Source organism: Rosa chinensis, chromosome 2 (genome assembly GCF_002994745.2).
Source record: "Rosa chinensis cultivar Old Blush chromosome 2, RchiOBHm-V2, whole genome shotgun sequence".
Taxonomy (NCBI): domain Eukaryota; kingdom Viridiplantae; phylum Streptophyta; class Magnoliopsida; order Rosales; family Rosaceae; genus Rosa; species Rosa chinensis.
Genome location: NC_037089.1, coordinates 52,622,291 through 52,647,921, shown reverse-complemented (window position 1 = coordinate 52,647,921; position 25,631 = coordinate 52,622,291). Strand labels below are relative to the sequence as shown.

General features: G+C 36.8%; 1 protein-coding gene and 1 long non-coding RNA gene across 2 annotated transcripts; one reads left to right on the top strand and one right to left on the bottom strand.

Moving 5' to 3' along the window:
- Positions 1–7,285: 7,285 nt before the first annotated feature.
- Positions 7,286–7,978, top strand: LOC112184512 (umecyanin-like). Its single transcript, XM_024322782.1, has 2 exons — positions 7,286–7,388; positions 7,641–7,978. Exons 1-2 carry the CDS (start codon positions 7,286–7,288, stop codon positions 7,976–7,978), a joined length of 441 nt encoding a protein of 146 aa, XP_024178550.1.
- Positions 7,979–9,329: 1,351 nt separating this feature from the next.
- LOC112190254 lies at positions 9,330–10,562 on the bottom strand. Its single transcript, XR_005807194.1, has 2 exons — positions 10,110–10,562; positions 9,330–9,857 (listed from the first exon to the last, which is right to left on the bottom strand). It is a non-coding gene; the product is annotated as an uncharacterized LOC112190254 (long non-coding RNA).
- Positions 10,563–25,631: the final 15,069 nt, after the last annotated feature.

Here is a 25,631-nt window from a genome sequence, read left to right as displayed (position 1 = left end):
TACTTTGTTGTGTTTGCCTTGATATTTAGAAGTTAGAACAACCAGAGGAACAATTTCTGAACATCATCTTCAAATTTTGCAGGTATGACAAAATAGCGAGATAGCCCGCGCGATGCCAAGAAGATTGAATGCTCGCTAAAAGATTGAAACGATATTCTAAAGCAACTAGCAGCTGAGAGAAAAAGAGAGAGCTAGAGGCTGCGTATTGGTGCAACCCAACTACAGCCCATTGTTCAAGTTTTCTCTTGCATGTGGTCCGATTTGTCTTCCCCTGTATTTGCCGCTGTTTCCGGTTAGAATTTTGGTTTGGGTGAGTGGTTTTTGTGATTGGTGTGGTGTTTTTCTGTTTTTGTTTGTTACTCTAATCTTGAGATTTTGCTTTGGTTTCCTAAAAGAGATTGTTTGATCTATAGTTGAAATCAATTCCCTCAAGGTAACGTCAAACCCATCCATGGTCTTCAGTTGGTAATTTCGATTTGGTTTGTAAAGTTGGGCTATTGATGGGTAATTTCAGATGAGAACTTGAAGAGTAGGAGGTAGAATACGTATTTGCGTATTTGGTTATCCATTCGTTTTTTTATTTTTTCTATCAAAATCTCATTTTGATTTTGGGTTTTGCTAATAGTGTATGTGTTTTCTTATTTTCTTCTAATCTGTGAATGAAACAATTTTTGATCAGTTTCTTTTGCTTTTGTAGAAAACAGGGAAGGGTAGGAGACTTGGAAAGGGAGGATTTCAAATATCTGCTCTTCTTTTCAAGTCATTGTTTTTCATATATCAATAGAGGTAAAAGGGTTTCTTATTGTTATTTGATTTCTTTTTCTTTCTTTTTTTTCCTTTTAAAAAAAAAAAAATATATATATATATATATATATATTATAAAACACAATTATGACATGATTACCGTAGGCATTTAGGCATTTAAGTGATGTCAAGAATTAAATGTTATTAGCTGCTTTTAACACAGTTGTGCTGGTGTGGTTTTCTGGGAGTATGTAATGGAAAGTGATGTCAGTATTACTTGCCAGCGCTATTTTGGAGATGGCCAAAGCAATTACTGATATGATCACCAGTAATTGAATCAGTCTCATAGTCATAGCCATGGTGGGTGGTTTATAAGGGTTAGAAATATAGTACTGCTAGCTGCTGCGCGCTGTTGTATATGGTTTTGTATGGTTTAACTTGCTAGGATGGTATTTATATATGTCCAAAAGGATCAAGATGAGCAGTTGCTATTATTAAAGTTGGTAGCTGCTGGGTGATGAAATTTTGTATGTTGTTTCTTTGTTTTATTCATTTGGCCTAATTGAGAAGGCACAACTTCTCACAGGTACATTCACCGGAGTAGAAAGACCGTGTCAAACAGTAAAACAGTCAAGACATACAAATATACCAATATATAGCAAGACATAGTCTAAAATCTAGATGATGATGTCACGTGCATGTCCCTTACTGTTTTGCTGAGGTCTTGAAGTGTGTCTTCATTTGTTGAGTGAGTCTTGGGGGTTTAGATAAAGCCTTTGCTTCTGTTCATGCAATAAGTCAGTTCCAGTCTTCTTCCAAATTAATAGATTTTAGGATGGCATTGTCAAGCTATAATTCATGTTATTTCTTATCCTTCATTTGGTTTGGAGGACCTCCATCAATACTATGTTTTTGAAAACGTGAGCACAGTTACTTTCTCCTATAATATTTACACTAATCATAAAATTTAAGATATACAACTTTCATGTTACTTTCTTCTTTTGCAGGGGCAACATCATGCTCAATATGATGTAAACCCATCGAAATACAATTGCGTAAAGAAACTACTTCGAGTTTCTTGAAAGTAGTTTCTTGAATTTTGCCCCAAATTAAATTTTTCTGCACTTTTGCAAATAGGGTCAAGCTGTTTAATTTTTTTGATTGATTATTCACAGGTACCAGCTCTGGAGCACAATGTCAAGATACAAGAATGTACTAGCAGCGGCTTTTTATATGCAAAATTAGATAAAGTATGATCAATACTGCAAGCAGCCAATATAAGGACACTACATTCCCCCAACGTTGCGAGATAATTAGTTTTGGGCGTGGATTCAGATTTTCTTTTGTCTTCATTGGCTCTAAAGAGTTTCAATTTATCTAATTTCTGTTTGTTATGGTTGTCTTGTAGTTGGCTGCTCGCTACTGTTCGGTTGGAAGTTGGAACGGTAGGATTCTTTAGCTGGTAATTTTTCATCGTCAATAATGTTTGTGTTGATTCATTGGTTTGATTGCAGTAGGAAGTAAAATTCCCTCTGATGTTCTTAATCTGCTGAAAAGAAAGAGTAGGATTGTTCGGGCTTCAATCTTTTCAGGATTATTTGGTTGGGGGAAAAAGAAAAAAAGAGAGAAAGAAAGTAGGATCAATATTCGGGAACCTCTCTTTCTAGAAAAATAGCTCTAATGGTGGCTGGAATTTTGGGGTGTTTAAACTATTAAATTTAAGTGATTTGAGTGATCAATCAGTCCATTCTCTACTTGATCAGAGTACGTATTTGAAAGAAAAAACTAACCTTTAGGTACCAAAATTATTGCATGGGTCTTTCTCCTTTTCATTCTTTGTGAGGTGGGTTTCTCTGTTTATTTGGTTTGTGATTGATTGTGAGGCATAAAAATATCTCGGTTGTCAGCTTCAAAATTCTACCTCCATATGGAGTTATATGGGGACTGCTTCAATGCAACTGAAGTTCACGTCAGTATGCTATTAATTTATTTCTTCAATACAAATTTTGGTATTCTCATCAATATAGGCTAGATGCAATAAGAGAATTGGTTGTGCAACCATACTGCTAATTTTGGTCACCTGAATGTTTGAGCAAACAAAAACATACTGATCTTTGTTTTTGTCGTGATTGCTGACAGTTCTTATTCCAATGGCAATGCTAATGTGAATGGAAATGGGAAGGGAGTAAATGGAAATGAAGTGAAGAGAGAGCGCCATCGTGAAGAGCTGCTGGGATGAGGAAGAAATTGAAGAAAACTTAAGCTGGAGCTTTGCTCTTAATAAGTATAGTACTTTATATACATTTCCAGTAGAATGAGTTACATTAGTTTAGTAGTCTTGGCTTCTACACTATCCTTTTTCCCTTTTTTTTTTTTTCTTTTTTTTTTTTCTTTTTTCTTTTTTCTTTTTTCTTTTTTCTTTTTCTTTCGGGGTTTCCTATTTCATTGTACATATAGCTGACTTATGGCCATATTTTAAGATCTGAGATTGAAAGTTCATTAGTTCACAGATTGAATGAATTTTTCAACAGTGAAACATTCTTTTTTGACAACTAATATCGGTCATGAAAATTTAATGTTGGATTATAAGTGCCGGAGCAAGATAATAAACTAGCGCGATAGAAGTGCTGGAGCAAGATAATAAACCCGCGGCATCGCGCTGGCTATCTTGCTAGTATATATTATCCATGTAAAAGAAGCAGGGAGGATGATAGATCGATATGCGATGGGCTTCTGTTTTCATTTTGGTTTGGGCAATTTATTTTGTCATTTTTCTCTAGGCACCTAGGACCATTTATTTTCCTTAGTCAGGAACATACACATACTGCCTTGCTACTTCCTATACAACTACACGTACGCCTTTTCCCCAAATTTTCAGCCGGTACCTGAGACTGATCTGGTCTCTTCATACATCTTCATACCTCCTTTCCCCGCTCCATATTACTAGAATGGGTAAATTTAGGGCTATCACTCAGACGGTTTGAATCGGTTATAAGTTTTACCAACTGCAAAAACAGTTTTCAATTTCAAAATAGAGCTACCAATTACCAACAAAAAAATTTGGTATTTAATCATATCTACCAAATTCGATATTCAATTTCGGTATTAGAAACTTTATAAAAAGTAATTCTTTGTAATATAAATTAAAATTAATAATACTACATTTTTTTAATTTGATGAGTTCTCAAAAACTTTGCATTCATTTGCTTATTAGATTATCTAGCTTCATTATGTATATCTGACATCAAGTTTTAGTCATTTTCAATAAAACTAGTTATTTAACGATCTTTTATTAGGTTATCTAATATGCATGTACTATTAATCTTTTATTAGGTTATTTAACGATCTTTTATTAGGTTCTCATTTAGGGTTTTATTTGCTTTGCCTATTTACTTGTCTTTTGTAACATAGTTTATAGGTTTTCTTGAATAAGTGAGCATGAGTACCGTCAAATGATCGGACTTAATCTATGTATCGTTGTGGTTTACCAAAAACTCTTTATCTACCCATAGATGGTAGAGGGAGGATATGTAATGGCCCTTTCTGGCCTGAGTATTAATATATCAGCATGATATTCTTCAAAAAAAAAAGTACTATTAATCTACTATTAGTAATAATGCTAATACTATTATGAAAATAGTAATATTTGTATTTCTTAATTTACATGTATGTGTATTGAAAACTAGTACACATAGCTTATATTTAGATAATTGATAGAGTCAGTATTTACCAAAATCAAATCAATTTTTTCAGTAACATTCGATTTCAGTTTTATCGGTTTCAATTATCAAAAAGTCATTTTACTATACTTATAATATCTGTGGTCAGTTTGATAATTACCAAACCAAATGGCAGCCCTATGTAAATTCCTTTCTACGATACCTAATGTATGACCAATTGGACACTTTGGCACCTAGTCTTCAAAAGGGAACAATTTGATACTTGGACTTAGGCTCCATTTCACCTTTTGGTACTTCTGTTAATTTTTCAGTTATATATAAGAATAAAATTGACATTTAGAATACATGTATAAAAATAAAATAAAAAAATGAGTTTTGTGGGTTGATGGCCGTTCTTCGTCATTTTATGGGTATGAATATAATTATTGCTTTTGAGTTTTTTAATTTTTTATTTTTGTATAAAACATCATAGAGATTTTCATTAATGTAGGGGTAAGTCTAAAACGACTATTACTTATCATTCTGCTACTATTTACAGATCGACAAGAAGTTGTGATGAACACACTACGGTGATACATAGGATTGGACAATTCATTTGACATGTCATACTCACTTATTCAAAGCAAGCCTATTTAACTATGAACAACTACGCATAGTAATAGACTAGTTTAAATAGAAAACTAACTAAAGGGTGGGTATAAAAATCCACCAGTCAATCTGGACCCAAGAAAGCCAGGCCCAAAATCTATCTCCAATGCTCCAAGCCCAACCAGCGGCCAAAGAAGCCCATCAAGGACAAGAGACCCACTAGATATTCTGACCCCAACAAACCAAGTCCAAAGCCTAACAAGGCTCCAAATCCAAATAAAGGCTCAAATCTAGCTGTCATGTTGGACACCACCATGACGACGGCATCGCCATCAACTTTGGTCGATCAAATAGCCACCACAATAAGAGAAGTCACCCAGAACCGGGTTTGAACTTGGGTCCAAACACAACCCAAATACACAGCCAACCATATTGATCTGGACACCCAGAGCCAAATCATTTTATCCCTGGCGTCGCCGCTTTGAATCACCGCCCTCCTGTTCAACCATAACTAGTAGGCTACGTGCAGGGCAACGTGAAACACCAACATCACAGTGAAGCTTGCATCACCCAGTATCGCCTCTATCAGAAGCATAACAGTCCAAGTGGATTCAAACTGGACCCAATTAAACTGGCATCGCTGCACTCCTCCGTCATCATCGAAAGAAGAAGACCCAATCGCAGATGACCTCAAGTAGTCCTCTTCCAATCGGATCCACCAACCAAGTCGCAATCGGTCTCGAGTACGATCCACAGTTTCAGAATTAGCATCTCCGAACACTAAATGAAATCGCAAGCTAAAAACCCAAAAGAAGATCGTCAAGAGTTCTCGACGTTGAAATCCGGCAAAGTTGATCTCGACCAGTGATGACTTTGACGCCTCATAGCATGGCTAAATACCCAAGCCAGGGTTATATCTAATCCACTGAAAGTAGTCTCATGGGTATTCAAATTACGACGACTAAATTTTTAAACATGAATTCAAATCTGTCATCTTCAACATAACCCAAAAGCATTAATTCATGTTCATTTGCTCATAAAGGACCCAGAAAATGATGAAGACTCAGGGCGGCAGGGCTGATGGCTATCAACCCACAAAGCTCATGTTTTTTGTTTTATTTTTATAAATATATTGTAAATATCAATTTTATCCGTACATTAACTGAAAAATTAACAGAGGTATCAAAAGGTCAAATGGAGCCTAATAAGTTCAGGTATCAAATTGTACTCCTTTGAACACTAAGTACCAATTAACCATACATACCTCAGATACCATAAAATAAATTTACCTTACTAAAATGGGAAAATATCACAAATGGTGTATGAACTTTAAGTCATTCTACATTTTGGTGTACCAACTTTCAAAACTATCAGAATGGTGTATCAAGTTTGCTCCAATCTTTCATTTTGGTGTACGCCGTTAAATTTTCCGTTATCTTTACAAAAAAAAAAAAACTGACAAAGCTAAAGGAAAGATAACGGAAATTTTTTTTTTTTGCAAAGATAACGGAAAATTTAACGGCGTACACCAAAATGAAAGATTTGAGCAAACTTGATACACCATTCTGATATTTTTGAAAGTTGGTACACCAAAATGTAGAATGGCCTAAAGTTCATACACCATTTGTGAAGATATCCCTACTAAAATTGGGTCACCAAATAATGGTAGTCATGTTGCGACTCTAGCGGAATACCGAGTCTTTTTCTTTTTTCTTATTTTTTTTCCTTTTGGTCAAGTAGTAGAACACCAAGTCAGATTGGAAAACCAATAAGTTTGTTCCAAGACTAAAACTTTTACAAACTCGGAATGTTAGCCGGTATCACAGTACATGCATTAATGTCTCCCTCTAGAGAGTAGGTGATCTCAGAGAGAGAGAGAGAGAGAGAGAGAGAGTAGGAATAGTCAAGCATGGAACATAGAATAGTATAGCCTTTCTATAGTCTATACCACGTAGAAATAATGGCATGGTCGGAAATTGCCACCTCATTTCGGTCTTGATTCCACACGTTAACAGAACATATAAAGATGACCGGCGTTCACATACGAAGAATCAGTCGGTACTTGACACGGCAAGGCTTCGCCGCGTCTAGGACTCCAAAAAGTCATCCACCCTTTTGGTCTTTTTTCACTCACTTAAGCCCTATTTATAGGCTTCAATTCTATCTTTGGAACATATATTCTTATCATCAGACATCAGTAGTACTCGCATACAATAGCATTTGAAGAAAAGAGGGGTAAACAGATCAACAAAGGAGAAGCTAAAGAGATCAAGATGGAGGGCCAGAAGAAAATGATGGTTGTTTTTGGGTTAGTTGCGGCTGTGTTTCTGCACAGTGTGGCAGCGCAGACGGTGCATGTGGTGGGAGGTAGCATAGGTTAGACCATACCACATAATGGTGCACAAGAGTATGCCACTTGGGCTTCTGGTCAGAAGTTCCTAGTCGCTGATGTTTTGGGTAAGTTTCCGATATCTTCAATCCAATCATCCCCAAGATGTTACTCTTTGCATGAAACCAAATTACTAAATCTCTTGTCTTCCTGGACTAAATCCTTTGAATAACGAGTGTATAGTGTACTCATTACGTATCCTTTTCTAACATTTGTTTTATCTCCACTATCAATCGCAGTTTTCAACTTCGCGACAAACACACACGACGTAGTGGAAGTACCCAAAGCATCTTTCGACTCATGCAGCCCCGCCAACCCAATCGACAGCACCATCACCACCGGCCCGACCAACATCACTCTCACCGCCGCCGGCGACCACTACTACATCTGTACTTTCGGACACCACTTCCAGTCCGGCCAGAAGCTGGCCATCACGGTCTCAACATCCGCCACGTCACCCGGAGCCTCCCCTTCTGCATCCACTCTCGTGTCGCCAGAGCCACCCACTGCCACTACTACTCCTACCACGTGTTCACCCACATCTGACGCTCCTTACACTACTAGAAAAAGGGCCTAAGGGGACACATAACATGTGTGCCTTTTGATACCTATAGGGACAAATATGTGTCCCCATTGAGCTATAAAGACACATATCATATGTGTGCCTATTGCTAGTGTTCCTATTGTAAATGGCACACATATCTCATATAAATGTGTCCCCAAATGACACAATAGACTACAAATACTATACAATTATACAAATACATTGTACCAAACTGGGGACACTTTCTACATCTGTGCCCATAGCTCAGCATCATCATCATTATTTATTTATTTTTCATAATTCAATGCATAGACAAAAAGAATAAGAACATAAATCAAATTAAAAGACAAGAGAATACTAATCACAACATCATTATAGTGATTATACATTTCATTAAACAACTTTGTCCAACAATACATAAACAAACTCCAAAACTGAGGATTACATTCTCTCCCAAAAACTACTCAACTCCAAGCAACCCAATATGGAGTAGAACCCCTCTATATCAGGTAGAATTAATTCCATAAAATTTTAAAACATGGAAATCCTGAGTAATTGTAGTACTTGTTCCAATATTGCTTCAACTTCCTTTATAGAACCACATATTTCTACCTGGTTAGAGCTTGCCACACATGAATGAAGCCTGGAAACCAAATGAAGAACCACCTAGTTAATTACATAAGTACAGCAAGGACAAGTAACTAGCTTATGTATAATGCACCACTATGAATCATAATAATCTAAACTTGAACTCTAGACATGGATCCATTAGTAGATTCTTCTATAAACCTCTACTTCCAATTTCCCTCCCACTAAAGTTTAGTTACATAGCTGAATCATAATCAAACATAGCTAAAAGAAGATAAAATCAAGCTATCCAACTATACAGCAAAATCAATAATCAAACTAAAATTTCAAAGTCATTACTTGGATACAGGGATAGTAACAGTAAATTACCAGATGCAATAGCCTTTTTTATAACTTCAAAATCAAGATTTGAGAGCTGCTCAATCTCGACCCTCTTCCCTCGAGCTGGTCTCTAGTATCTCTAGTTCTCTACCGTGCTCCATGCTATGCTGTTGTCCTCTGATGGGGTCACTAAATTGGAAGTGAAACCTGAAGCAAATGACTAGTTAAAAACAAGAGTATATGACAATGAAAGAAGGCATATGTATTAAACCAATGAAACCCAGTGCTTACTATAGACTTAATTATTCCTAAATCCTCTATATCTTAGGACAGTAGTGGATAGACCAATTGAACTAAAACTTGCAGATTTTATGAGATCTCTTGTCTCTTGTTGTTGATCAAACGACCTTCACTCTTCATCAAAAGACCTCTAATGAAGGCATGAATTTGTGTGATAAAAATACAGAAGATGCTCTTCATAGTCCGAATTAATTCATCAATGATTCTCCTTGACCACAAATTTGAAATAAAACTAATGTCATAAGATGCCAACCTCAACTCTAATAAAGCAATCTAATCAAAACATCGTTATGTGTATAAAATTGGTAAACTTATTACTCAATATCCATTTATTATTTGAACACAAAATACAAACACAATAAAAAGTTCAATTCACATAATCAGTTGCACCCATTATCAGCTGTGAGAATCTGTGACCTGTAAATTTTTTGGATTACAAATTATAAGAGCATTGTTGATCAATTGATATAGTCAGTGCAACATATTAACCAAAATCTAAACAAGAAAACAAATAAACTATCTGAATATAGCACCCCTTTATTAATGAAAAGATCAAGATTACCATTGTGTTGAGGGAAACTGGTCTCTTTCCATCGAATCCGCTACCACTCCAACTTCAACCTTACTGCCGATCCAAAGAGCACTAGACTTCCCCTCATCACCAGATGAAATCGACCAAGATCTCCTAGCCTAATCCAATCTACTGCAATCATGGTTTTGCTTCAAGTTAATTAGCTTGAAATCACATTTAGATCAAATGCAGCCCAAATAAATTTGAAATCTACAGTACATACAAAATGAAGCCTGGAAGTAATAAAAAGAAAACCCATCATCAAAATAGAGTTTCTACCTCCATTCCACACAACAGAAACCATGGATCCAAACTAGAGTTTTCTTTGATTCAAGTCATGAAAGCCATAATATTTGCAATTAATTTCAAGAGAAAAAGGGTAACCTTTTCAGAAGTAAAAGCGATAAATAGCCCAACATATTGCAACCGTTGGGGGGTTTTGGTGAGAGAGAACCAGAGGTAGAGAGCCGGAGATAGTAGATCTGCCCCGTCGTCAGAGAGCAGCACAGCAGATCCCGCCGGTCAGCAAACACCAACTGTTGCCCATGCTGTCAGAGGAGGCTAGGCTGATCTGACTTCAGATCTGGACTCCGGTATCATCCGGCCGAGAGAGAAAACTCTCGCTTCTTTTTCCTGCTGCGCGTGTAACCCGTACAAACCTTTCAGTGTTCAGGAGTTTGTATACTTAATACACAATAATATACATTGAAAACAGAAGAAAGGACCCTCAGGAGAGAGACTGATGGCCAAAAACGCGGCACTCAGAGAGAGAGAAAGAGAGTACGAGATACGGATTCATTGTGATTGACACATAACAAATACATATACTTCCAATTGCCCGTGCACAGTAGGTATATTTATTGAATGGGGACTCATAATCTGTCCTTTTTCTGATTATGGAGACACATATCCTCTTTAGTCCATATTTCTCATCTAAAGGCACAAATCATTCATGTGTCCCCATTATATGTGTTCCCTTAGGCCTCTTTTTGACTATTGTTACCCTCCGGTCCAAGCCCCATCTCCATCCGCCACAACCAGGGGGCCCACAGCTAGCACCCCGCAGGGATCCACTGCGTTGCCGCCGAGCTCTTCTTCCCCTTCCGTTGGGCCTGGTTTCGTTTTGTGCCTGTTGTCCCTGTTAATGGGACTTTTCTTTTAAATACATACATATAACATTGAGTTAATTCATTATGATATTTGGAGAGATAAAAAGTAAGGTAATTCTTGATTGTTATTCATTTTTCAGCATGATTATGTATTATTTAAGCGTGTGGATTATCTATAAAGGATTTAATTTTTCTTTATTTGAAAATCAATGTTACACATTTAACCTTCTTACGTAAGTGAATATTTCTAGTCGGTATACCTATCGGTTCCATTCAAAAGAAGATTGAAGTTAATTAGCCAAAAAAACAACAAAGTAACTTGAAATTTGTGCACATAAGGACAATGCAATATATATTAACAAAAAGATCGAAACACTCATTTTACGTAGAGACGCTGGTCCATTAATAGGTTAATATTTTTATGGCCAGATTTTACTATTTTAGATGCCTGAACCGAATATTAAAATGTGGATTCGATGAAAGTAACCTTTATTATGAGGCTCCTACCAACTCTGAAGCGCAAATTGAGCCTGAGCTTAGCAAGCTTGTTGAGAAAGTGAAGGCCGTGAAGTAATCAGTTAATTCTGACAAGGCTAAAGTTAAGAATGCGAGGAACCTATAAAACAACAATAGCAAGATTCAAATACAGCCAGCCGTAAAAGGAATAAGGATTACAACTACTCGCGCCACTAGACTAGCTACTATGTAATCTCTTTCAAAACCATGCAAAGTACAAGTATATATATACACACAATTAAGAAACTATATATAAATCGGAAGCCTCATCTTGCAACCCTGAGAACCGGCCATATATGCAGAGTTCATACAGTTCTTAAGATAATAATTGCTTACTCCTTATATTTTTTCTGATATATATATATATATATATATATATATATATATGTTAAAGGAAAAGCACATTATGTGCCTTCATCAAAGCGACTGACGGAGAGTGAATCAATGAATCAGTGATTACCATCAATAAGCCCAATTACGGATCAATTAGTGTTTAATGTCATCATTGTAATTGTTTTTTTTATTGTAATTCTCTCCCTATATAAAGGGGCTATGAAATGAAATGAGTAGACCAATTCCAATTGTCATTTTACTTTAACACGTTATCAGCACGCTCAGAGTCAATAGCCAAGAAAAAAAAACCCAGTTTTCTAGTTTATTTCAGTCGAAAAGAAGAAAAAAACCCTAGAAGAAAATATATTTTCTTCTTTTCCTGCCGCCACCATATTACAAAAAAAAAAAAAAAAAAAAAAGATCTCCAGGTCCCAATCAACCTCTCCACACGGGCCTCCTCCCTGCCAGCCTCCAGCCCTACGCACATCCTCACCCAACGTCTGCAACAGATCGGCCTCACCGACACAGCTCCTGCAGACTGGCCTCGTCCAACCTTAGACTTCTCGCCCACACAGACGCTCGCCTATGCCCAGCCGCCTCGCGCTCTGCACGGCCGAGCCATCTCCAGCCCTGCATCACCGGAGTACGCACGATCCATCAAGCAAGCATCCAGTCGAACCCAACCTCGGCGTAGCAAATTCGGCCAAGTACCGGTGCCCCAGACCTCTTGGTCGGAGCTTCCCCTGTCAGCCGGCCTCTATCACAACAACCACCCATCACTGGCAAACCAGGAGGAAGAAGAAGAGAGGAAAGTAACGTGAAAAAAAAAAAGGACCCTGCCCAGAAAAAAAAAAGAAAAAAAAGTGAGCCGGCCAAAGAAAAGGTCCGGCCCAGAGAAAAAATCCCGGCCCAACTAAAAAAAAAAAAAAACTAAAGAGGCAGGCCCTGCGGTCCAACTACAACAGAAAAAAAAAGCAGGCCTTGTGGGCCAGAAAGCAAAGAAAAAAAAAAAGGGGCCCTGAGGCCCACGGAAAAAAAGTGAGAAAAAAGGCCCAAAGAAAAGAAAAAAAAAAGAACAAGGCCCGTGGCCCATTGCTGAAATGAAAGAGGAAGCGGCCTAGTTTTTCTCAAGCCCTAAAACATCGCTACGCAAGCCTACATCAACACGCGCGTGCTCTAGGATTGTTTTGTTTTCTCGAAATCAAGTATGTTTTCTTTTAACTTTATGATTTTAATCCAGCATGGAATCAATGTTTTATTTATGTTTTCTATTTTTAAGCATGCTTTATACTTCATTGTTCATGCTTTTATTATATTTTGTTATTAAGCATGTTTAGTTAAGATAATTCTAATCATTTTCAGCATGGCTTGCTATTTATATAATTATGTTTATGCATACTTTATATTTTACTGTTTATATTTTGTTATATATTTATGAAATTTGAGCATGCTATGTAGTTTATTTCTTATATATGCTATGTTTAAATGTGTTATGCTTATTTTAGAATGCAACATATATAATTCCATTTTGCCATGATAATGAAAATTCATGTGCATTATACACACACTTACTGTGATAAAGTATTTTCACATAGCATCGAAAAAAATGTGACCATTACGAATCTTGGTCTTGAAATCTAATTCATACGTTTGGAAAATAATTTACGTGGATGTCTTTATGACTGCGTAATTTATATCTTCTCTCTTGTTTTATGTAGATGGCTGATCCAACTCGACCTGAGTTTGACATCTTGGACTCAGAAGGACTTGAGTACCATTGTTGGTTTTCCGATGTAGAAACTACCTTTGTAGCAAAAGACTACACTACCACCATTACCGACCCCAAAGATGATGAACTATCTAATAAAGTGAAAGCAGATGCCTTACTGTTTCTGAGGCGACATATTGATCCCAGCCTATGCTGGGAGTACCTTCAGTTGAAGACACCCAAAGAACTGTGGGATGCCCTTAAGGGACGTTTTGGGAACATTCACGATACTTTGCTCCCAGGACTGGCTGTTCAGTGGAATGGAATCCGCTTGCTTGACTATAAAAGGGTCAATGACTTCAACAAGGACATGTTGCGCTTAAAGGCACATCTTAATTTATGTGGAAGGGAAATCACAGAAGATGATATGATTTACAAGACTCTTACCACTTTTCCTACTTAAGCATTTATACTAGCGAACCAGTATAAGTTGGAGTATGATAACAAAATAATCACAACTTTCAATAAGTTAATAAGCCTACTGCAAGTGGCTGAGAGACATAATGAGGTTCTCTTGAATAATAATGCCAGGCCCACTGGGACAAAGAAAATTCCTGAGGCTAATTATGGAAAAATGAAAGGTGGAAATAACTCCAATGCAAGGGGGTTTAGACGTGCTGTTCCCTACCCACGTGGCAACAATGCACCACGTGGAAAGGGACATGGTGATCGTGGAAACAAGATGCAAAAGGAAAGAGTTGACAATGAACCATGCTATAGGTGTTGATTCATTGGGCATTGGTACAAGAACTGCCAAGCAAACAACAGAGTAGTAGCCAATTACAAGAGATATAAGGAGTCTAAAGAAGAAGAGGCTCACTATATGGAAGAAGGAGGTCATGACCTAGACGTCAACCTTATAATTGCAGACTTCAATGGCAAAGAGGAACTTGCTAAGTCAATGGATGCTCTCAATCTTGACTGATCTGCTTTATTTTCCAACGATAGTTGTGAAGGCATAATGCCTCATTTTTAATTAGACTATTATTTGGTCTTAAAGAATGGTTTGATGAATTAGATTTCTGAACAAAGACCTTGATTTGATTATCGTTGGCTTATTAATAAATTTTGAATTTTATTCTGAAGCACTGAATTTATTCAAATTTATTTTCTATACACATATTTACATGGTTCAAAAATAGCACTATAAAGATGTAAAACAATACATCTAGAAAAAGGAAAAATTATTAGAATGAAAAGAATACCATTCTACGTAAATAGAAATACTCTAAAGAATATGAGTTATATTTTCTAAATACCTCCCATTTATTTGTAGGAATGAATGGAGGAGAACTTGAGTGCTTAGTTGATAGTGGGACTACCCACACAATATTAAGAAATAGGAAATTATTCATTGAATTAATAGCCTATAATTCCTCTGTGACTACGATGATTGGGTCATCACAAGTAATAAAAGGGCAAGGAACTGCCAAATTTTTGTTGTCTAATGGCACAACATTTCAAGTCACAGACGCTCTATATGCACCAAGAGCTAATCGAACATTGTTAAGTTTCAAAGCTATTTGTGCCAACGGTTATCCAATAGAAACACATTGTGAGAATAGAACTCAATATCTTGATATCAACTCTAATGAATGTGGAAGGAAAAGCATTTTAGAGAAACTTATGAGTCAATCTAGTGGACTGTACCTCACTACGATTCGGATCATTGAATCATATACTGTCACCAACAATGAAATGTGGGACACTGACTCATACAGGCTTTGGCATGACCGCCTAGGGCACCCGGTCTTGACATGATGATCCGTATTTTAACGAACTCATATGGACATCCCTTTTTTCGGGTGAAAAATAAAATGGGACAAAAATCCTTCACACTGCAAGGTGTCAGATCTAGTACTGCTCAAATGCAGTCATTGCCTTCTGAATTATCAGAAGCACTACCTCCCTCCCATTATGCCTCATTGACTATTTTCAAAGGCACATCACTTGTTTTGCAAAGCCTGCTCTTTAGCAAAAACATGATCGAGACCTTCCTATGCTAAAGATATAAAATAAAACATTCCATTCTTACAAAGGATACAAGGAGATATCTGTGGACCTATCCATCTAGAATGCGGACCATTCAAGTACTTTTTGGTTTTGGTGGATGATTCAACACACTGGTCACATGTCGTTTTATTGTCCACAAGAAATGCTGCAAAACTCCTAGCACAGATTATATATTTAAGGGCTCACCACCCTGATCACTTTATCAAGTCTATAAGGCTTGATAACGCTAGAGTTTTCGTCAAAAGCATTTGATGCTTATTGCATGTCTATCGGGATCGAAGTAGAGCATCTTGTACCCCATGTGCATACACAAACTGGTCTCGCAGAAGCCACTATCAAAAGGCTATAGATGAAGAGGTCGTGCATCCCCAAGGAAGAGGGGGAGGTCACTTGGTTCGATTGACACTCACCCAAGGAAGAAGAGGGTGAGTAAGGCACAAACTAATCATCAATGTATAAAATCCCTCTCATGAGAATGTCTCTGATTATAGTTATGTCCATGAATCAATACTGGAGGACGCTCTGATGTTTGAAATGATTCCAGAGGACAAAGAAATCTCAAAGGATTACGAGAGTGCGTATGAGTTGATAGAAAGATCTTCCATACACATTGATGATATATACTGTTGCTCAAGGAATCATAGAGCACGATGATATCGAACCACGCTCTGTTGAAAAATGTCAACAAAGAGCAGATTGGCCTAAATGGAAAGAATCAATCCAGGTAGAATTAGATTCTCTGACAAAGAGACAGGTGTTTGGTCAGGTAGTGCTAACCCCACCAAGTGTAAAGCCTGTAGGACATAAATGAGTCTTTGCCAGAAAGCGTAATGAGAAGAATGAAGTCCTGAGGTACAAGGCTCGCCTTGTGGCGCAAGGTTTCTCACAACGCCTTGGAATTGACTACGAGGAGACATACTCTCCCGTAATGGACGTTATAACGTTTCGCTACTTAGTTAGCTTAGTAACTTCCGAAGGACTGGAAATGCAGCTCATGGATGTGGTTACTGCATATCTCTATGGGGATCTAGATTCAGAGATATATATGAAAAGTGCCTGATGGCCTTGCATTACCCAAGTCAAGTGACTCTAAACCACAGAGTGCGTTTGCAATTAAATTGAAACGCTCACTTTACGGATTGAAACAATCCAGGCGGATGTGGTATACCCGTCTAAGTGACTACTTGATTGGAAAAGGATATAAGGACGATGAAGTATGCCCCTGCGTATTCATAAAGAAAACAAGTTCCGGATTTGCAATTGTAGCTGTATATATCAATGATATGAACATAATAGGTACTCTTGATGAAATAAGAGAAACCGCGAGCTACTTGAAATCCGAATTTGAGATGAAGGATCTTGGGAAAACTGGATTCTCTCTAGGCCTTAAACTAGACCACCGAGCTTATGGAACACTAATCCACCAGTCTGCGTATGTCCAAAAGTCAGGCGATATAACATGGACAAAGCGCATCCTGCCAGCACTCCCATGATCGGTCGAAGTTTGGATGCAAGGAAAGATCCATTTCGTCCAAAGGAAGATGACGAAAAGGTGTTGGGAGCTGAAATTCCTTATATAAGTGCAATAGGCGCATTATTGTACTTAGCCCAATTTACTCGACCAGACATTGCATTCTCAGTGAACTTGTTAGCTAGATTTAGCTCAGCGCCAATGCAGCGTCACTGGAATGGTATCAAGAACATCTTCGATACCTAAAAGGGACCATTGACTTGGGACTGTTCTTTCCCTACAAAGAGACAAGAGGGACGGCAAATGGAACTGCAATCCCTAAAGGAAATGTTGATGGCGAAAGCGCCACTCACTACACTGAAACACCAAATGACGTTTTGGTTGGTTTTGTTGATACTGGGTACCTCTATGACCCACATAAAGGTCGTTCCCAAAATGGTTATGTACTAACCATTGGGAACACGACGATGTCTTGGAGAACAACCAAGCAAACCCTTGTGGCTACCTCCTCGAACCACTCAGAGATCATTACTCTACTTGAGATGGTTCATGAGTGTATATGGTTATCATTACACATATTCGAGGGATTAGTGGTTTGAGTTCTACCACTGAAGAGCCTACTTGCATTTATGAAGGTAATGCAGCTTGCACTAACAGATGAAGCTAAGATATATCAAGGAGATAATACAAAACACATATCGCCAAAGTTTTCCTACAATCAGCAACAACAGACCCTCCTCAAGATTCAAGTGAATCAAGTAAGGTCTGAGGAGAATGTAGCAGATTTGTTCACCAAATCACTGCCTAAAGCCACAGTTGAGAAACATGTGAAAAGCATAGGAATGCGAAGACTTTCCAAGCTCACTTGATTAATATAAAGATCAGGGGGAGGTGTAGACGTCAGGAGGAGTCTAACACACACATGTCATTCTCAAATGTAGAAGGTGCGTTATGCTCTTTTCCTTCGACCAAGGTGTATTTTTGTCCCACAAGGTTTTTATTGTTACTTGGCAAGGTTTTTAGTGAGGCAACAACTTATCCACCATTTCGTCTTTAACTTGACACAAGGGGGAGTGTTAAAGGAAAAACACATTATGTGCCTTCGTCAAAGAAACAGACGAAGAGGGAATCAAGCAATTACAAATCACAGCTCAATCAGCATTTAGTATCATCAATGTAATTGATATTTCCGTTGTAATCATATTCCTATGAAGGGGTTATGAATGAAATGAGTAGACCAATTCCAATTGTCATTTTACTTTAACATTTATTATTTCTTTTTATTCTTCTTTTTTTTCTTTCTACATACCTCTTCTCCTTCTTCTTAACCTTGTCTGATCATCTAAAGACACCCTACTTTCCAATTTCATTCTACCCAAATCAGAAAGAGAAAAGCAAAAACCATGGCTGCCAATTAGATCGATGTATCTATCAATTAAGCTCCCTCCATCTTTCTACAATTTTCAACGAACCTCCATATCCAAATCTCAAGTGAAAATATTAGGACATGGTCACGTTCAAGCTTGGCACCTTGATCTCTTCCCCTTTCAATAACTTGGGTTGAGAAGATCGGCAGCCCAATTCATCTTCCCGATTTTTTCGATCTCAACCTCGTTTGCTCTCAGCTGCTTCATCATTCCCATTTCTATGGACTCGATTATCCTCCTCGATTGCCTCGTTCATTTTTCTTCAATCTCCAATCTCACATTCTCCATCTGTAAAAGAAAAAAATAAAATAAAAACCCTGAAATTTTTTATTTATTTATTTATTCTAGACAACAGGTAACTCCGTTACCCCACCCACCCCTGATGTCAATGAGATTTGAACCCATAACGTCCACAGTATTTGTTAAACTAGCTAACCAAATCACGGCTCACTAACACCCGAAATTAATAAAATCAAAGACGAAAGTACCCAATATGAGAATTAACCGAATTGGTTTTGAGTTTGAGGCTTCCATGTTGGGAAATGAGGCGGTCAATTGATTTCGAACTGCTGCTGTTGGATTTGCAAAGAAATGTCCTCACCGAGAAACGAGAAAGAGTTGTTGTTCTTGTAATAATGGCTCATCAGAGCAGTAAGGTAGGAGAATAAGTTTGAGTTCAGGTTGATCAAGTTGAATCATGAATTGTTTCTTGGCAGAGACGTACATATCATAACGTTGTAGGTGAGCCCATTGTCCCGATTGCATCGCTGTAGCGCATGGGATCGTTTTGGGAAGCATCAAATCATTCATCATAGAATTATTTTACACCGGAAGCAGAGCCTCTATAGCCACCACGCCGCAAGTCATCAATGGCATGCCTTACCCAATTTGAGGTGCCGAGCTTGAATAGCCATTGAGATTTGGATCAACAATTTGTTATTGATCGAAATCAGTTGTTGATCCGGTGGCGGCCAAGCCCATGATGAAGGGGATGATAGGAGGTAGATCTTAGTTGCAGCGGAGGCGGTCGAAGAAGAAAACGAATTCAGAGACCACTTCTTTATAAACCTTAATTTTTTGAGTTTTATAGTTGGAACCTCTAAATTTATTCACTTGACCTCTATGCTTTTTACACCTCTTATCAAATTTTCAAATACTAAATTTACTCACTAAACCTCACTAAACTTCCTCAAATAACCTCATTCATATAATTTGCAAACAAATTATTATCTTTAAAATAAAAAAAATTTAGTCATTTCAATGATTTAATCACTCTATAAATGTTAACTAAATATATATATATATATATATATTTTATGAAAAATAGGTCAGCCCATTCATTAATATTCAGCAAGCAGTACAAAAACGAAACACCCCTATGGGGTCGACAGAAAGAATCGTTCCTTAGAACCTCCTGAAATCCTATTGTAGAAGAATAACACCCCCAAAAAATCCCGAGCACACCCACCTTTTAAGAAATCCACGCACCTTTATTCTAACAAAAACCAAGAACCTCGAAGCAGACATAAAATGATTCAACTAAGGCACTGATATTTGCGACCCAAACAGAAATTAAATTAAACTAGCCCTATAAGGTGACACGTCACCTTCTATCTCACCCTCTGGTGCAGGAAACTCCTTAACAGCCTCGTCATCCCCCAGCTGTAGAGCACCTAGCTTCCCAACAGCCGCAAAAGCCGATGCTTCAGTTAGTGAGTCAAACTTTTTTTTATAAAAAATATAATAGAGTGAGGTCAAGTGAGAAGATTTGGAGGTCTCAATAGAAACTCTCTAATTTTTTTTGGGTTCGTTCATGAATTTGCAATTATCTTAAAGGGGAGATAAGTAGAAAGAAAAAAAAATAAAAAATAATTCAAGAATTGAAAAGGAAGGAAGTAGGGCTATAATAGAAATTTTATCCTTAAAATAGATCCTACCAAGCTGAGTTGGCGTGGAAGAGATTGCCATGTTATGAGTTAACGATACATTTGGATGGAGAGTTAACGGAACTGACCAATTGTGAAAAATTTTACAGAATAAGAAGTAATATTTTGAAATTAGAAAGTGAATGACTGAACTATTTTGCTGGAAAAATATAGAGAATAAGCAGCATTTAGTCCAAATTCTTGTCACGTCTGAGTTAATTGCATCTATCATGTCTAGGCCTATCGACTCATAAATGTTTTTCCAAGTTGGTATATATGATGGCGGGGTGCAAAACTGGTCAGCAAGTTTTTAGTTGGAGTGTATTGTCAATTCTGTCTCAGTTGTACCGCTTTCAATTCAAGGTCGACTTAGGCTCTATATCAAAGAGAGATGATTGAACTTACCAATTTGTTGTTTAGACTTCTACTATATTTGTTTTGTTTATCCAAATTTTCTAATTTTGTGTTTGTTTCTCTAGACCACACTTCTTCCTACCTTTACACTCACACCTCCGCCAATGTCACCCGGCCTCCACCTCTAGCAATGCTACCCATCCACTTCAGACCGGTAAAGTGATATTTGACTGCAAGATAAATAGTTTCTGCATGATTATTAACCATGGCAGACCCATGATAGAAAATTAGGGTGGGCTAATTTAAGTCGGTATAATTTTATTTTTATCGATAATACTTCTAAATTTTAAACTAAAAATTAAATAAGAACTTTTTTTTTTAATAAACACTAATGGAAGTGTAGAACTAAATAAGGAAACATTTTAGAATTTTTTTTCAAAGAAACACAAATAGAAAAGAAAAGTTATTCTAGTTTGACCTCCAAATTTGATATTTGGACCTCTACCTTTTTTCAATTATTAATATACTTTGTCAAGTTATATGAAAAGACAAATTAGGAGAAAGAGATAAAACTGAAAAAAAAAAATACTCTTCTTAAATTACCTCCCTAAATATAACATTCAATTAAATTGATTTTTTATTTTTTATTTTTCCGAAATTTCCTTATATTGACATATAGTTTTAAAATTTACCTAAAACAATTAAGTAAAAACAATAATTTCTATACATGACTCATCATTTAATACAAAAATAAATTCAAAACAATCTAATTTGGAATTTCCTTAAATTAAATTCATTGTGTATTATGATATAGTTATTACTCGATCTTCCAACCCAAAACCCTTGAAATTTCTTCTTTTAGCAAATTCAAAAGGATTCTAGCAACATATCAAGATCGAGAACCTCTGATTAATTTTGATAGAGGAGAGACCTACTCATAAGAGAGCAATATCATATGATTTTGATTCATTCTTCTTCTCTTATTGAAGATAGAGATAAAAAGTATAGTAACATATTGTTGTTTCTTATGTTCAAGAGTGTTTTGGTATAAATAAGGAGGTCTACTTAGCCTTTTAAGTATTCCAAAAAGTAAATTAGAGGTGTACTAAGTATGGAATGTCCAAATAGCAAATTTAGAGATCCAACTAGAACCACCTAAAGAAAATATTGTAACCAAAGAAGGAAATGACAAGAAAATGACGAAGAAAAAAAAATTGACACAAGAAGTAATTTAACCAAGAAAAAATAGAACATGAAATGCAAGGTTGGTCAGTTGGTTATGCAGCCGAGTTATCACACCTGTGGTACAGTGTTCGACCCGTGGTAAAGACCCCATTTTTGTACCAAAAAATAAAAGAAGATATGAATGCAACTCGAATCTTATATAAGTGAAAACAAACACAGCTACTTTGTCAACTGAACTAAAACTAAGAGTTTCTCATGATAGCATTTATATATTATATATCATATTAGTGGAATTTTAAGTTGGACACAGTCCAGGTAGCCCACTACATAGATAAGCCAGCCCCTGATTATTAGTCGATTGCAGCTGAAATGCTGAATTATTGGACAATCTTGGTCCGTTGCTGTTGGAAGTCATGTAAAAATTTGGTTGCTTCAGGCCAAATTTAAGTTCAGTGAAATTGCAATGCTAGCAACCTTCCCTATCTACCTTCCCTTTTTACTTTTTCCATATATTAATTGACACTTGTCCTCTTATTACACTCAAAACCATGACATTTAATGTTTTACAAATTGAGTATTATATTTTCCGAATATACCCCTCATTATTGCTTATGAATAACTTTACAATTTTTCTTCTGTCTACTTAAATTCTTTTCTCCACTCCGTCTCTTCTCTCTCTATCTCTCTAACGGGAGAGAATTCGTCTCTCATTCTCATGGTTGAACACAAAACCCCAATTCAGATGACCATTTTATTAATTAACAAATCACTATGATTGAAGGAGATTGATGACCTATTATTCAAACACTGATTCAATTTTGTTTAAAACCTAGAATTAAACTACACGATATGAGAACAAGGAATGCAGAGACAACAATGAAGGCTTCTAGGTTTCAATCATTATTTCTATTTTTTGCGTTTTATATTTTCTTTAAAAAGGTTTCTAAGATCTGAATGTGTGCTGTTGTATTTTACTATGTCAAGAGGGTGGGAAACTTCTTTGATTTGGGCTATATAATTGAAACCAGAAGGTTTATAATTGGTATTTCATTATATTCGAATTTAGGTGGCTTTGTTTGATCTGGGCATTGGAAACTTCTTTTAGTCTAGATGTTATAAAAAAAATTTCTTCTCTGGGCTATGCAATTGTTTCTAGAAGGTTGGTATTGAATCAAAGAAGAATTGGTATTAAACCAAAAAAAAAAAATGATCCAAAGATAAAGGAAAAGGTGGAAGACGAAGAAGACGATTCTACTATTCGCATAGAGAGAAAACAGAGAAGAATAAGCATTGTTTATTTATTTGATCGAGAAGAAGAAGAATGATTTAAATTAAAATATAAGAAAATGAGAAAGAGTTGCTTGTGCAATAATGAGGGCTATATTCGGAAAATATAATACTCAATTTGTAAAACATTAAATGTCATGGTTTTTAGTGAAATAAGAGGACAAGTGTTAGTTAATATGTGGGAAAGATAGAAAGGAAAGGTAAATGGAGAAAGTTGCTAGCATTCCTCCAGTTATGAAAAGATTGGGGAGTTGAACACTGTTTTTGCTTTTTTTATAACTTTTAGAATCTCAAAACAGCATATTTCATTAGCAAAAGTAAAATTGTGAGCATATATAGAAGAAGAATAATAAAGAATCCTTTGAAATTAATTTTGATTTTGTGTGCCTCTTTCTCTTGTACTATGCTATATAGCCAAATATTTGTTCTCTGTTTTAGCATAAATATATATTGAGATTTATTAAAGTTAAAGATGACTCACTGCCTCCTAACAGGTCAGATCATAATCCCATTGTTGTAGAGGTAGCTGCTGCACTAGTTGTCAGAGTGCCAAGGTCTAGGCGTTTTAGGTTCGAGAATATGTGGATGCAATATGAAGAATGTGCTGCTGTTATTAAGAAAGAATGGTCAATTCCCTCTGTTGGTGAACCTCTGAAGCAGGTTGGATTGAAAATTGGTTCAACAGGTAAACTTCTGATGGAATGGGACGCGGGAACTTTTCGGCAGAGGAAAACGGAGATGTTTCTTTTGCAATCTAAGATGGATATGTTGATGAAACTTCCGTTTGATCCTTCTCACTTTGAACAACAAAAAGCTCTTCAATTTAGGTATAATGAACTTCTATCCTTGGAAGAAGCTTATTGGCGCCAGCGGTCTAGAGTATTATGGTTGAAAGAGGGGGACCGTAATTCAGCTTTTTTCCACAGGAACGCTTCTAACAGACGTAGCCGTAATAAGGTGGTCGGTATCACTGATTTGTCAGGGCAATGGCAAACTGATCCTGCTCAGGTAGCTTCAATTTTTGTTGATTATTATGAAAATATCTTTCACTCAGAGGGTTCTGATTCTGCAGCTTTGTAGGTAGTTCTTGAACAGATTCAACCATGTGTTGATAATGATATGAATTCTTCTCTATTAGCTGCATATTCAGATGCGGAAATTAAGAAGGCTTTGTTTCAGATGCATCCATCAAAATCACCCGGACCTGATGGTATGTCTCCTGCTTTTTTTCCAGAAACACTGGGCTATTGTTCAGCATGATGTGTGTTTAGCGGTGAAAACTTTTTTAAACACACGTATTCTGGATTCTGAGAGCAATTTTACTCATTTGACTTTTATTCCAAAAATTAAAGAGCCTAAGATTGCAGCTGACTTCAGGCCTATTGCTCTTTGTAATGTGGTGTATAAAATTGCTTCTAAGGTTCTTGCTAACATATTGAAAGTCTTACTACCTGGAATCATCTCCCCTCTTCAAAGTGCCTTTGTTCCAGGTCGTTTGATATCTGATAACACTTTGGTTGCCTCTGAGGTTTCTCATTTTATGCATAAGCTTAGGTATCAGAATGAGGGTTTCTTCTCTCTCAAGTTAGATATCAGTAAAGCTTATGATAGATTGGAGTGGACTTTTCTGACTACTATTTTATCTAAGATGGGTTTTGCGCAGAAGTGGATTGATACTGTTCTATTTTCTACTAGAACAGTGCGCTATTCTATTCTTTTACATGGTACACCTACAGGTTACATTACTCCATCCAGAGGAATTAGACAAGGGGACCCTCTCTCTCCATACTTATTCATTTTGTGTGTTGAATGCCTTTCTTCTCTTTTTTCTCATGCAGTCTCTCAGGGATCACTAAAAGGGTTGCGTATGAGTCCTGGGGCCCCAGTTGTTCATCATTTGTTATTTGCAGATGATAATTTTCTATTTGGGGAAGCATCTGTTTCAGAATGTGCTACCCTCAAGTCCATCCTGAATGTTTACGAGCGTGCTTCTGGTCAAAAATTAACTTGGATAAAAGCAGTGTTGTTTTCAGTAAGAATGTGCATCCTGATGTCAAAGGTAATTTAGCTTCTATTTTAGGGGTGCAATGTGTTGAGGATCATGGAAGATATCTAGGGCTACCCCTTCATGTTAGGAAATCAAAAATAGCAATTTTCTCTTACTTAAAGGAAAGACTGACAAAGAAGCTGATCAGCTGACGCACCAAAATCTTGAGTTCCGCTGGTAAGGAGATTCTAATTAAGGCTGTGGCTCAAGTTATTCCAACTTATGTTATGAGTTGTTATATGCTTCCTAAAAGTCTCTGTGATGATTTGCATCAACTTCGTGCTCAATTCTTTTGGGGAGGTTCAGATTCTAATCTCAAAATTCACTGGAGGTCTTGGGAAAGGATGTGTCTGTCTAAAAGTGAAGGAGGTCTAGGCTTCAAGAATCTGCATGCCCATAATTTATCTATGCTTACAAAACAGGGGTGGAGGCTAATCACTAATCCTAACTCATTACTGTCTCAATTTCTTA

What these genes read in the sequence shown, in the direction of transcription:
- LOC112184512 (XM_024322782.1), top strand. Translation starts at nt 7,286, where the DNA reads ATGGAGGGCCAGAAGAAAATGATGGTTGTTTTTGGGTTAGTTGCGGCT. An exon ending in TGTGGTGGGAGGTAGCATAG is followed by an intron (nt 7,389 to 7,640) that starts GTTAGACCATAC and finishes TATCAATCGCAG; the next exon opens with TTTTCAACTTCGCGACAAAC.